Below are 13,443 nucleotides of genomic sequence, written 5' to 3' on the forward strand. Positions count from 1 at the left end.
CAAAAAGTAAGGACCCCCTCTCGGTCCCTGGGCTCCTCTGCTGACTGATGAGCCGTAAAAGCATTTCAATTGTTGCCTATGGGAAATTTTGGTTATTGTAGTTTTTTTGCGGTTTCACAGATGCACACAATTTTAAGGCTTGGCATCTGTTTACCTGGCGTGACCCCATCTGTTATATTTTACCCAACAATTGGGCATTATATTCTGTTTCTGTGCACTAAATTTAATTTTAATGTATTTTATCCTAAAAATACTTGTTTGATAAACATTTGCGGGAGATACCATGCGACATAAAAAAATTGCAACTACCATGTTTTTATTCTACAGGTCCTCTGCTTTCAGAAAATATATTATTGTTTGGGGGTCTGAAGCTGTTTTCTAGCCAAAAAATCTGATTTTATCATGTGGGAGCAAATGTAAGAAATTGCTCTGGGCAACAAGTGGTTAAAACAGACCTCTCTCAAATCAGAGGCGCTGAGCTGCCTGGCATCTGCAACAGCCTCATGGTTGGTGCTACCAAGCTGTGAGGCTACCCAGGAATCGATCCCTCATCCCTCACCTAGCACCCTAGAGTGATGACACTGCACACAGGGGGGGGAGGAAGGTCCTTAACTCTATAGGTTGAACTGGATGGCCTTGTGTCTCTTTTCAACCTATGTAACTATAGCTCGTACACACAGCAAATATTGGAAGCTAAAGCTGAATGGGCAGGGACTCGGAGCTGAAAAGCAGGACTATCCCCCAGTTGGTGACTGCATTATGCGCCCTCAGCTTTCAGTTCCAGTTGTGAGGTATTTCCAGCATTCTACTCCCCCTGTCTGCTGTTATGGAATGAGGAATCAGTTCACTCACTGCCTCTTATCACTACTGGTATTTAACCTCCAGGCAGGCGGCTCACGTACACATCAAGCGCCACACGCAGCCCTGCCACACACTAAGGAAACAGAAGGCGGCCCACACCACACTTCCGGCGTCTTTACAACTTTTATCTTCCGGCCTGGAGGGGGATTGGTGGACGCCAAACAGGAAAAGGCGATCAGCTGACGGCGGGACACGTGACGCTACGGTGACAGCGGCTCCGGTGTAAGTGTTGTCTCTATCCTGTCATGTCCTACTATGGGAGGGGGGTTAGGGCTGACCACACAGGACAGGAACCCGGGCCATGAGAAGTGTGTAGAGCAGGCTCCTCTGTCAGAACATTAATAGATGGTCATAACAGTTGTATAGGTGATATAGGTGTGCGGTTGCCAACAGTGATGATGGTTTACTAACATTTTAACGATGGTTTAATGTCAACACTTAGGGGTGTGTTTATAAAGTAGTGATTGTCACCAAACATTCACTACTGGTAAATCAATCACTCATTTAAAAACATGCACTTTGAAAATGTATGTGTGCTGAATGTTTGATTCGCTGCTTTTCTAAAAAATTCCTTGGGTCAGTAAACAGTGTTGTGCGAAAGGCATTGTCTGTGTGTTAATGCACTCAACCACACAGTGTGATGCACTCAATGCTAGGTGCAGTGTGGTGTTGCCATTCATTTGAATGACGCACCGATGCACCAGGCTGTTTTGTGTTAGTGCACTGCAACACGGGGGGGCGGCAGTTGCCTTGGCAAAAGCTCTGTCTATTGCATCATCACATGGAGAAGCAAGGTTTCAGACCACGCAGAGACCCTTCATTAGGTAAGTGATAAGCATACAGTGCAGACATATAAAGAGATCATCCACAAAGAGGACAAGACTCCCAGTGCCACTGTTTACATGAATGAGCTGAATATAAGATTTGCTGCACATTTGTTTAGAGCTTCCCTTAGCACATGCCCCGTTCTGAAGTGTCCTGTCTCTGCTTTAAAAGGAATTTTGAAGGAATGGAAGTATAATTACTCTCTGTTTGGCTCTCTGCAATGCTGTCAGTCTGGTATCCCATTATTGCAATGTAAATGTGACTAGGGTACTCATTTGTGTGTGTTCAGGTCTCTGAATGGATTTGTTCAGAACCAAAATCTAACAGATTCCTCCATCCACGCTCAGTTTCACACTGCGGCTATTGTATTATGACTGTCGGTGCCCGCTGCTGTCGGAATACGTGAACGGCAATTGCAACTGATTAGCTACAGTCACTGTTCGGCTGAGAATTTTCCAACTAGCTCCTTTGACAAAAGTCGATTTGAAAAAAAACCCACAAAATGTGTGAAAATCACGCAGTGTATGGACAGCGTAAGGCCTCATTTACACGGATGGTTGATCTGCCCCTGACTGTCCACTTTAAACATAACTTTTCACCCGCTTGGCTTCTTACATATGCACATTTTTTTCCCCCACCATCTTGCGATTTGAGAGGTGATGCCAGGGGTGTCCCTAGATTTTTCACCGCTTCAGGCAGGGGGAGGTTTGGGGTGCTCGTGGTGTATCGGATCATCTCACTGCCCAGCCCTGGCTCCCCGGCCAGCATCACTGACATCGCTGGTTGCCAGGAGTTGGGCAGGATTACGTCCAGAGCATCCTAGGTTGCTAAGAGCTGGGCATGGGGTGATGTGCATGGCCCTTACACTCACCCCTGAGTGGCTCTTGGCAACCTGGGATGCTCTGGCTGAAAAGGGAGCAGTAGGCACACTGCGAACATTGTGCAGCAGAACGGCCATGCTACTCTGCCTGCTGCGTCTCCAAGTGACCCAGAGAAATTCTGCCAGAGGCAAGAGCCTCAGGCTGCCTCATTATAAGGATGGCCCTGGGTGGTGCCCCTTGCCAAACTCATAGTTGCCAACTGTCCTGGATTTATTGGGACAGCCCCGCTTTTAAGCTTGGTGTCCCTACATATCTACGCCCGGGGCTTTGTCCCGCCCATACAGCATTAGTCTCTGATAGGCATGGTAGTTCCATCCCTGAGGCTGATACAAAAGCCAGGCAGCTCAGCACCTCTGATCTGAGAAAGGTCTGTTGTAATAACTGCAAGAAGCTTCATTGAATAAGTAACCTGAAGTATGTTTTGCTGGAGGGGACAGGGGTTTGATACCTGGGCAGACTCACGGGCCACATGGAGAGCGGCATGGTAGTTCCATCCCTGAGGCTGATACAAAAGCCAGGCAGCTCAGCACCTCTGATCTGAGAAAGGTCTGTTGTAATAACTGCAAGAAGCTTCATTGTAACTTTCTGGCTGCATTATTACATTTAAATTCTAAAATTGAAATAGCAGAAAAGGTTATTGATGTCTCTTGTAGAACCACACCCCTTTTAAATGGACACCAATCCCAATAATAACAATTGATGCTTTCTTTGGGAATGTGCAGGGAATTCAGGTTCTGTGAGATTTGAAAAGGTCCACATCTTTAGAATAGATTCGTTCTCTGCTATTTCCATAGATTACTTTTTCCTTCCTGATTTCAAAGTGTGGCCCTCCTGCTGTGTCTTACAAGTTATACCATAAAAGACTATTGTTAAACCCTGTGGGGGGCTGTGGTAAGGTCTATGACGTAAATGAACCCACTATTTGAAGTTGAACAAGCTGAATTACCACCAGCTTGAGAAAAATGTGTACAAATTTCTAAATGTTATTGTATCTCAAGTACACGTATCTGTCAAAGCTCTGTAAATCTGTTTGTAGGTTTTTTTTCTTGTGCTTTGAATTTATCGTTCAGACCTGTTATAGGGCTTCTTGAACTTTGAGACATAGCAAACTATACTGCTTTTGTTTATTAAACATGGTGGCAATGTAGCAGTCAGAGGCTTGTGCACAGACTTGTGAAGAAAAATGTCTGGCATTGGTTGATATGACTGTAACTTACAGTAACCAGTCATCTAAAACCATCTTTCATTGGATGAAAAAAAAATTTAAAAAAATCTGAAAACACAATTGTGCTTTTTGCCGCGTGTGATTTACTATACATGGTTATAATACATTTTTCAAGACATTTGCTCAGTTTCTAATAGTTATGGTCAAAACGATGATCAATATCAAAGGAGCAGATTAGATATCTTTTCTCGAACGAATTAAATTCTAACAGTGAATGTGGTTTTCATTCCGCAAACTCTATTGATTTCAAAATTGAATGATTAAACCAAACAAAAGTTTGAACGACGTTCGTCAAGTCTCTGATGGCATAGTCTAATATTCTGAGAACATTATTTGTAGGAAAATTTTCCAGCTTATACCCAGCTTAAGTCATTTGTATATTGCCAATCTTAAATTTTGGCCAAGATAAGCTTGGGAAAATATAAAAACTAGTGATTTTTTTGCAAGAGTAACAGAGTATGTGACTGGTATTTCAGTCTTGGTCTTTTCAGTTTTTCTTTTGTCTGCATTCAGATGCAGTACGTTGGGCTGCAATACTCAATGGAGGCCCAAAGCAAAGACAAGCTGATATCTATTGCTTCCAAAAGGCCCAGTTCACACCGACCGGTGTGCTTGAAATGGAAGATGCAGCATTTGAATGCAGTGCACGTCAAAGGAGAATTATGAGGCGAGTGCTTTTCAATCCCCCCCCCCCCCCCCGATCCTCCAGCGCTGACTGGCAGAACGGACAGAGGAGGGGGCGGTTACAGCTGGCTCTGCCTCTAGCTAGGCAAGCCAGCTGTCACTCACGCAGCTGGGCGGATCCAGACAGCATTGTTGGCATCCGTTCTGGCTGCGGCGTCTCAGTATACAGGAAGCTGTAGCTCGCGGTATACTGAGCTTTGGGTGGCGGGAGGGAACTAGTTTGTGTCCTCCCGTTACCCTTAGGAGAACTATGGGGAAAAGCCCTGACCCCATAGTTCTCTAAGGAAAACACGATAAAATATTTTGGCTTCTGCTGTGTAAAAAAGAAATGCACATCAACGCAAAGCGTTAAAAAATTTGTGTCAACCAACATCAACTCAAGTGCATGTAAGGCTTGTTAACGGCAATGCACAGGGTGTGAATCCATCCTCGCTGCCCTGGACTACTATAGTGACTTATTGGAGAATAGAGGTCTCAATCTTCTGACATGGGTGTTTGCCTTCATGAGGGTTTCCCTTAAAACAAACCTATGCAGATAGAAATATGGGGACAGCCACTGCTGACCTGTTTCCTGGCCACCAATTCTGATCCAGAGGCTTTAGTGCTTTTTGAATAAGTAACCTGAAGTATGTTTTAAAAGGTGTTTTATTTTGCTTTTCAAATAATATAATAGATTATTAACTATTAACAGCCCACATGATGGACATGCCTTAGCTTCAAGTAAAAGCTTACATTTTGGTAGAGCTTACAAACCTAACAAACATCTTGGTAGTTGGAGGGTGCAGATTTTTCCAATCAAACATACAGTATATAGTGTGTACATTTGTTCAGTAGCCTTGTTAAATGGGTCATTTGCATCATTTTGACAATGTCGGCAGTGAGCATGACCATGGGTCAGGTGGGGTGTAATAGAGCTCTTGTATGAATTTGACTTGGATTAATTTGTCTCCTGTACCATTAGTATCAATGAACAAGGTCGATGTAACCTCCTATCAACTAACTCTATAATTGCCTCATTCATAGAAGCAGGGGTTTGCCTGATAGACCTCCTGGTATGTTTTTAGTAATTGTGGTGTTAGGAGATCACTTTGCATGTAACTATTCCAGTAGTATACCACCTGGGCCTGGTGTTTTATTAGGGGGTAAGGATAATATAAGAGGCTATTTTCTGAGTAGTAAACTGCACATAAGCATTCAGTAAGTTAATTCGGAATAAAATCAGAGCTTCCGATGTGGAGACTTGTTCCAGGTCAGTGACTAAGAACATATTTAAGCTGTTGCAACAGCATATGAAAGGGAGACCAAGAATAGCAAATTCCATATTTATGAACCCTGGTTTCCTTTACGGATTCCTATACCGAGAGAAATAAGAGATTGCCATTGCTGACCTAATAATACTAATTGCAGATCTGTTTATGACTACAATACTTTCCCAATCACTGACCAGAACAGGTCTACAGATTAGAAACTAAGAGTGAAGTCAGAACTCCACATCTGTATACTTGTTCTAGGTTGTTGCCTCAAAGTATTAAAGCAACCGAATCAGCATGATAACCAGGTCGGCATTGACGGCCTCTATATTCTCTAAATGCAGGGTTCCCTTAAACCCATCACAAAAAATAGTGAGGCCACCATTTTTGACCAATGGCTGAAAATGCTAATCAACTGGCGTTAGTGCTATCTAACTCAAGCAAGTGTGAAGAACTAAGAACTCCAAATCAGCCAAGCATTTTCAGAAGGAGGTTGGCAATGGCCACTGCCATATTTCTCTCATGACTGATTTCCTTGAGTAAAGTTTATTCACAAACTTAATGTTGGTCCAGAAGAACATCGCTATAGTATATACTAATATATCAATGACTTTGCCTTTTTATTTGGATAATGATTATATTTGGTCTTTTCTCATTCTTACAGATCATGAGTTCTGTTTCGCCAGGGCAGGAACATGTTCCATTTACCCACGGACAAAATCTCCCTCTTATGCACAATGACTATGTAACTTTCCAATTCCAAGGACTTGTCTACAATCCAGAGATATGCAGAAAGAATTGTGGGTTCTATGGAAACCCAGCATGGCATGGCTATTGTTCCAGATGCTGGATACAAAAGCGACAGCAGACTCCGCAACTTACAAACGGGTGAGTACTAGTCTCACATTTAATCAGCTAAAGTGCATTTAAAGGTATTGTGCAAATACAGGATTCCCCTACAAAAATTATATTAAACAGAAGTCCGTCCCCAGCAACAAAATGCAGCTAAATTACAGAGTGGTTCAAAAGAGGCTGTTATGGCAAATTAAGATAACTTTGAACATTTAGATTCTTGAATATTCCCAACACTGACTGTTTTGCTTTAAGTGAAGGCAGTATGTGCAGAGGAGGAGTGCAGAGGGTATTGCAGTAGGCCGTATGTGCAAGGGAGAAGAGTATAATGACACAGTATGTACAAGAGAGTATGACGGTAGGCATTATGTGTAGGGGAGGGGTGCAGAGGGTATGACAGTAGGCATTATGTGCAGGGCATAATTGCGGAGGGTATGATGACAGTTGTATGATGGGAATGCAGGGGGTATAATGGTGGGCATTATATGCAGACAAGGAGTGCAGAGATTATGGCAGCAGGCGGTATGTACAGAAGAGAAGCGTGGAGGGTATGACAGTAGGCAGTATATGCAGGGCAGTAGTGCAGATGGTATGGAATGGGGTTATGGGGCCATTTATGTAAGACAGGAGTGTAGTGAATGGTATGATGATAGGCAATATGTGAAGGAGTGGAGTGCAGATCAAAAGACAGTGGAGGCCATGTTTAGGAGAAAGGCTATGGCAGCGCACACAATGTACAGTCAAGGTGAGTAAGATAAAGAAGTGGGAAGATAGGACACACTTTTGCTCTGTTTTATTACTTAGATTTGTTTTGTTTTTTTTCACTGTGGTGACGAGTTTTCTTTAGACCCTTGATGCCTCCTTGTGTCCATTAGATACAAATAGAGGGGAGAAGGTGTGTACTCCGGCTGTGTTCTGTGACTACGTAGTGTGTCTACTATAAATGACTGTGCTCCCGTGTGTGAGCAAAGATTGACAATAAAGGGAGAGCGACGCAGACACACAAGAGTAAAATGTAACATTGCTGTGTGTGGGAGAGGGCAAGAATAGAAAGGAAAGCAAGCAGAAAGAGGTGCTGCATGAGCCATATGACTGAAGTTGCCGGTGTGAATGAAGCGTACAGTAATGCTGATAGGGAACAGGAGGTACCATTCGGTAAAGTTGGGGAGGGGGGCTGAACACTGGAAGGAAGTGCAGGAAGGGAGATGAAATGGTGTATATCTGAATGGGTGCTTGAAGGCCCCAGTGCCTTTTTTTTTTTTTTTTTTTTTAAATACAACACAGGAAGAAGGGTATAGAGAGGATAGCCCTGTGTACTGGACGGAGCAGCTCTCTGCTGGAATGGATACTGGGAAGTGAGATTTGTTTGCTGGGGACAGAATATACAGGTCCAATGCTTGTGCTCTGCTCAACCACATTCAAGAAGAGTCCCCCAGTGGCAAAATGAAACTATACATTATACATTATATTTCAATAATAGGATGGGATAGCGCTGACATATTCTGCAACATATTACAGACTATATTGGATTCATTCACATCAACCCTTTACCTTGAAGAAGCGTACAACGTGTAATGTCCCTATCACACTAATAGTTGCTTGTACACACCGTAGGACAAACACAGACAGACGGAACAGAGCATCAAATATTAAACTTTAGGGTGTTGCTGCACTTTGACTTTAAGCTCTCAGTTATCCATGGGCAGAATATGCACAGCTAAATAAGGGAATATAAAATGATATATTTAATATGTAAGCTTGCACACTTAGAATCATTTTAAATTTAACAGGGTTAATCACAAAAGAGTGAAGAGTTTGGAGAAGGCAGGAGAAGTGAACAATCTAGGACAAAATAGCTGATTTGGAAAACATCTCCCATTCAGCTCACTTTCCAGTTCAGTTATTTTGTCTTAGATTGTTCACTTCTCCTGCCTTCTCCAAACTCTTCACCCTTTTGTGAATAACACTGACAATATTCAGATTCCAATCATCACTCGTCTAAGCAAACTTATGTTTTTAGTGGTAGGTATTTTAAGTATTGACCACCTGAATGTTTCTTATATCTTTGTCCTTGAATGGAATCTTCCAAGTTTGGTTACAACTAGAAATTTCAGCTCAAGTCCTCAAAAAGAAGCCAAACAAACCCTACTTATAAATGACGCTACTGTAGAAAAGCTATGTCTGGAATTTAACATTTTAGTTGTGACTACAGCCTCCTTAGGAAATGTAAGGCATATCTTAGTTGCTGCGATCAGTTATTTGCATGTTTTATCAGTTCCGTCCATGTGACTTTTGCTTTGTTTTGGAGGTCACCTTTCATATATATGGCATATTATCCTGAATTGTAGCTTGAACAAGTATATTTGCTTGCTTTGCACAACCAGTTTTTCAATCCAGTTATGTCACCTGTTGCATTATCTGAAGATAATACGGTGCGGTAGAAGCATTCATACTCTAAAAAGTCCTAAAAAAAAATGACGTCTTTATGCTACTACAGAAGCATCTGAAAAAAACCTTGGAATAGTCCGATTTTGTCCAGCCATCCTCCAATACTAAGCTCCTATAATCCTGATCCAGTACACAGATATATCCCTTACAGTTTCTACCATGAGACTAACCTGCAGGATTGTGTGACACTGAGTGCTCACATGTGATGGAAAATTTCTCTTGAGCACAGGATCACATAGAAATCAGTATGATGCCAACAAAGGGATCAACTTTAAGGAGATGTAGTGCCTTTACAACTACTAAAAATTACATATATATTGATGTGCCTAAATTCCCAATTGTCGGGGACCTCCTTTTGAGACCCATAAAGAGTGTTTCTGCAGCACTTGCAAAAATTGACAGTAATGAGCTGCATAGAAAATGAAGGTGTATATATGGTGGGCAGCGTTTTACTTTTCTCTACTTTTTATTTACATGTAAAGGCCATTGAATTTTTAAAAGGTAAGACCGAATCTATGAGCAGTAATATTCCCCAGCGAATGATTAGGATTCATTTTTTATTGATCTGACTTAAAGCGGACCTTTACTCCCTTTCACTAAAAATCACATCAGCATGCAGCTCTGCACACTGATCTGAAATCATCTTATATTCATTAGTTAAATAAACATCTTTTTCATTTACTTACAAATGGAGCCTTTCCACTTCCTGGTCTAGTTTTGCCACGAATGATGTAATGTGCCAAAGTGTTACATCTTGGGAAGGTTACATCAGCAGAGCATTGCTGGGAAATCCCATCTGTAACCTTATGAGATCTCTGGAAAAGGCATTTTCTTCCCCTGAGATGATGACCTAGTCACATGTGCCAGAGTTCCAGGAAGTAAACGGAGATATATTAATCTGCCCTTCGTTAATATGGCCACCATGAGAAAACTGGGAAAGAAAAGAGAAATAAGGTATGCCAAGAATACAAAGCCTGCAATTATCTAGAAGTATCTGTCTGTAGATTGTCATTACCAGGGCATGAAAAGGCCTCTCGTCTGTGACGAGAGGACGCTGGAGCCTGACGAGTAGCTTCCTGTCCGGCCGTTGTAATTACACGGCTGGCTGGGAGCTTTACATTCAAGCGATCGGGTGTCTAGAGACGCCCGATCACTGGTATTAGCAGCAGGTGTCACTGCCGTTGCAGTTAAGGCTTAACATGTTTGGTGTCTAGTTACCCGACGTGACCCCATCTTTTATATTGTTACCAAAAATATGGGTAAGAATAAATGTATTTTAACATAACAAAGGGGGAAAACACGTTTTTTCCCGAAAATGTATGGTACTTTTCATTATATAGTAAAAAAAAAAAAAATACCCCCCTCCCTCCCTCCCTCAGAGGTGATTATATACCTCCAAAAGAAAGCTCTACCTGTCCCTAAAAAATGTTAACATAAATGGCAAGGCCGTAGTCCGGTCATGCTGACTGGGACATTTTTGACTGACTGGTGAGACATCCTAAACTTTTTTTCAAGCCCTGGTCATTACCAAATATTTCTAAGTGGGTGTGATATTACGATATGGGTAAAGGTCCACTTTAAATAACATATCTAATTGGTTATCATGGAATGTTGCCGCTGATCACACATGATCATTGCTCTTTGCAGCTCTTTTTTCAATTAACGTAATTTTTAAAGGACTACTTGCTGATTTCAGTTCTCACTTTAGTTTTAGGCATCACAGTACACATCTACTATGTCAACCAGATATGGGTGCAGGTTATCAGCAGGACATTAATGTCCACAGAAAGCCATATGCCCGCCCACAAAATGAAGATCATTCTGCAAAAGGTATGTTTCCTGTTTACAAATGTCTTCAATGTGATTGTGTTGAAATCAGCCATTCAAATTTGAGTGACCCTAAACTCGGGAGTTAAATCTTAAAAATGGGTTCAAGCACCTTAACAAAAATGTATCTTGTTTGTGTATCACTCGGCTGTAGATCCTCCAAATAATCTCTGAATTCATGGTGACACTGTTCTTCCTTCTGGAGGGTGGTTACTTTTTATTCCCCATGCTCTGTGTGTGTTGTAAAGTAGTCATCGATTCAAGCTCACTCCTGGGATAGACTTCAAGCTCACATTTAGTTTACTAATTTGTATTGATATTGTAGTCCATCACAGGAGTGAGCTTGGAGCGGTTACTTTACAACACACACAGTGACCATGGGGAACAAAAGTAGGCACCCTCCAGAAGGAAGGACAATGTCCCCACCAATTCAGAGATCATTTGAAGCTCTACAGCTGAGTGATACACAAATAAGATACATTTTTAATAGTTAAAGGAGAACTATGAGGTGAGTGAAAAACACTCATCCCCATAATTCAAGCCGACCTGTGACACTGAAGCTGTCACAGGTAGGCTCTATTGATCGCCAAGTGAGCGAACACACAACACTGATCGCTGACTTCCCGAACCTGTTCCTGCAGAGAGCGGTGACTATCAGTCACCACTCCCTGCAGGGATTCCTCCCCTCTCCATTTCTCCAGCGCTGCCTGGGGGAACGGACAGAGGAGGGGGCGGACACAGCTGGCACTGCCTCTATAGAGCCAGATGTCAATCAACCAGGATCTCAACAGTTTTGTCATGATCCGACGCGGCTCTGCGCTCCCAGCATATAGCGGGAAATTGCCCACTATATACTGAGTTTTGGGTCACCGGAGGACATTAGTATATGTCCTCCTGTGACCCTGAAGAGAACTATGGCCAAAAAAGGTTCTCTTTTTTTTAAGGTACTTGAATGCATTTTTAAGATTTAACTCCTGAGTTTAGTGACGCTTTAAGGAACTCCTAAATATTACATCATAGGTGAAAGTGTCAGTAAACCCAATACATTAGATTACTTTTCGATTTTAAGATTAATTGTAATTTCATGATCTGTGCTGTCATTTTTAATGAAATATCTGCAACCCTGCATATTCATGAGTGAGTCAGGGGTTGTCATTATGGCCACAGCTAAAGCTGTCATATAAACGTTCCATTACCTGTGAAAATCTAACATTTGTATTCTCTGTTCTTCAGTTTACTACCCAAAATCCTGCCAAACGAACTCATGGTGCCTGTCAGGCTGGTCATGCAACTTTCTAGATATGTGTTCTTAAGAGAACATAAGCGGCATCAAATGGCAAATTGGAACATGAGATGTACAAATATATTTAGGCAAAGCTTAAATTGTAGTGCTTTTTCACTCTAGCTGTGTTGGGTAGCAGTCCCAACACAGGAACAGTTCCAGTTTTGGGTATATCCATGGCTTCAGTTCACAGCGACGCACTACGTCGGTGTGCACTAAAAAACGAGAAAGCAAAAAAAGGAAGCAATGCACATGCACAACACACACCAGTGCTTGTGTGTTATGCTGCTGCACACCTTAAAGCGTGCCCACCAGAATAAGGCCTGAGAAGAAATGTAGTACTTGGTGATGATGTTAAATGACTGTTATGTGATCCTTTTATATGAGCTGCATCTGGTGTTGTACTGTGGGAAATGCCGTGATACAATTCTTGGCAAAGTGTGTTTTTCAAAAAGTAGTACAATGATTTAATATGTTGCATTTTTCTTCCTCTACAGCTTCTGTGCACCCTCTCTTCAATTCTTGTCTTCTTTCTCTGGGTCAAGGGAGTTTTTCAGACTTTCTCAAAGCCCTTCATAGACCTGATGCACAAGAGTTACTGACGCATTTCATTAATTTCATTCAAAGGGTACAGAATGCAAATGTAAGTCTTTTATATCCTACCAATAATTAGAGCTTACATCTAGTCACTTTGTCTAAAAATATTACTATGTTACTTGTCATTATAAAATCATATTTAACGTTTTATCTCAATGCAAAATATTGTTTTTAATTTTGAATAGTGGGGGAAGAGTTAAACCTTTTGTCAAGTTTTTATTGCTGTGCTCATTGGGGAGAGTTACCCGTCTATTTGTACTGGTGAAACTGAGAAATCTAAACGGGAAAAATGTGGTGACCTATTTCGGGGGACAGCCTAAGAGGGGAATTTCTTTCACTTTGGGAGATTTTCCTCTAACTTCCTGTTGTCTCTCTGGCACAGGAGGTGAATAAATATTTACCCAAATGTACAGACAAAAAAAACAAAAAAAAACGGTCGGGTTTTAATGTATCCAAAGCAAATAAAAAGACTATACATACATTTTCAAAAGGAAACGGGAGGGTAGCCCAATTTTAGTGTTGGCTAAGGGTATTTCAAAATGGTGAAACAGGTCAACTTTGATAGAACTAGGTTACTATAGTGGTCTGGAGACAATCTACTAGGATGACATATAAAGATGTGTCGCTGTTCAACCAGGCAGCCATTCTTTGGCTGCAGTGAAAAGTTTAAAACCTTGCAGGACAAGTCCAATTTCATATGACTAGCTACTA

At 41.7% G+C, this 13,443-nt stretch overlaps 1 protein-coding gene across 1 annotated transcript in view; it reads left to right on the forward strand.

Moving 5' to 3' along the window:
- Positions 1 to 1,057: 1,057 nt before the first annotated feature.
- LOC108786268 (rab5 GDP/GTP exchange factor-like) overlaps positions 1,058 to 13,443 on the forward strand; it is a 22,230-nt gene continuing 9,844 nt past the window's right edge. The window contains exons 1-4 of the mRNA XM_018555521.1: positions 1,058 to 1,083; positions 6,391 to 6,614; positions 10,735 to 10,856; positions 12,633 to 12,778. Coding sequence (XP_018411023.1) covers positions 6,394 to 6,614; positions 10,735 to 10,856; positions 12,633 to 12,778 — 489 coding nt within the window. The 5' untranslated portion in view covers positions 1,058 to 1,083; positions 6,391 to 6,393. The remainder of the gene's footprint in view (positions 1,084 to 6,390; positions 6,615 to 10,734; positions 10,857 to 12,632; positions 12,779 to 13,443) is intronic.

The sequence above is a fragment of the Nanorana parkeri genome, unplaced genomic scaffold (genome assembly GCF_000935625.1).
Source record: "Nanorana parkeri isolate BGI_ZX_2015 unplaced genomic scaffold, ASM93562v1 scaffold199, whole genome shotgun sequence".
Classification (NCBI taxonomy): Eukaryota; Metazoa; Chordata; class Amphibia; order Anura; family Dicroglossidae; genus Nanorana; species Nanorana parkeri.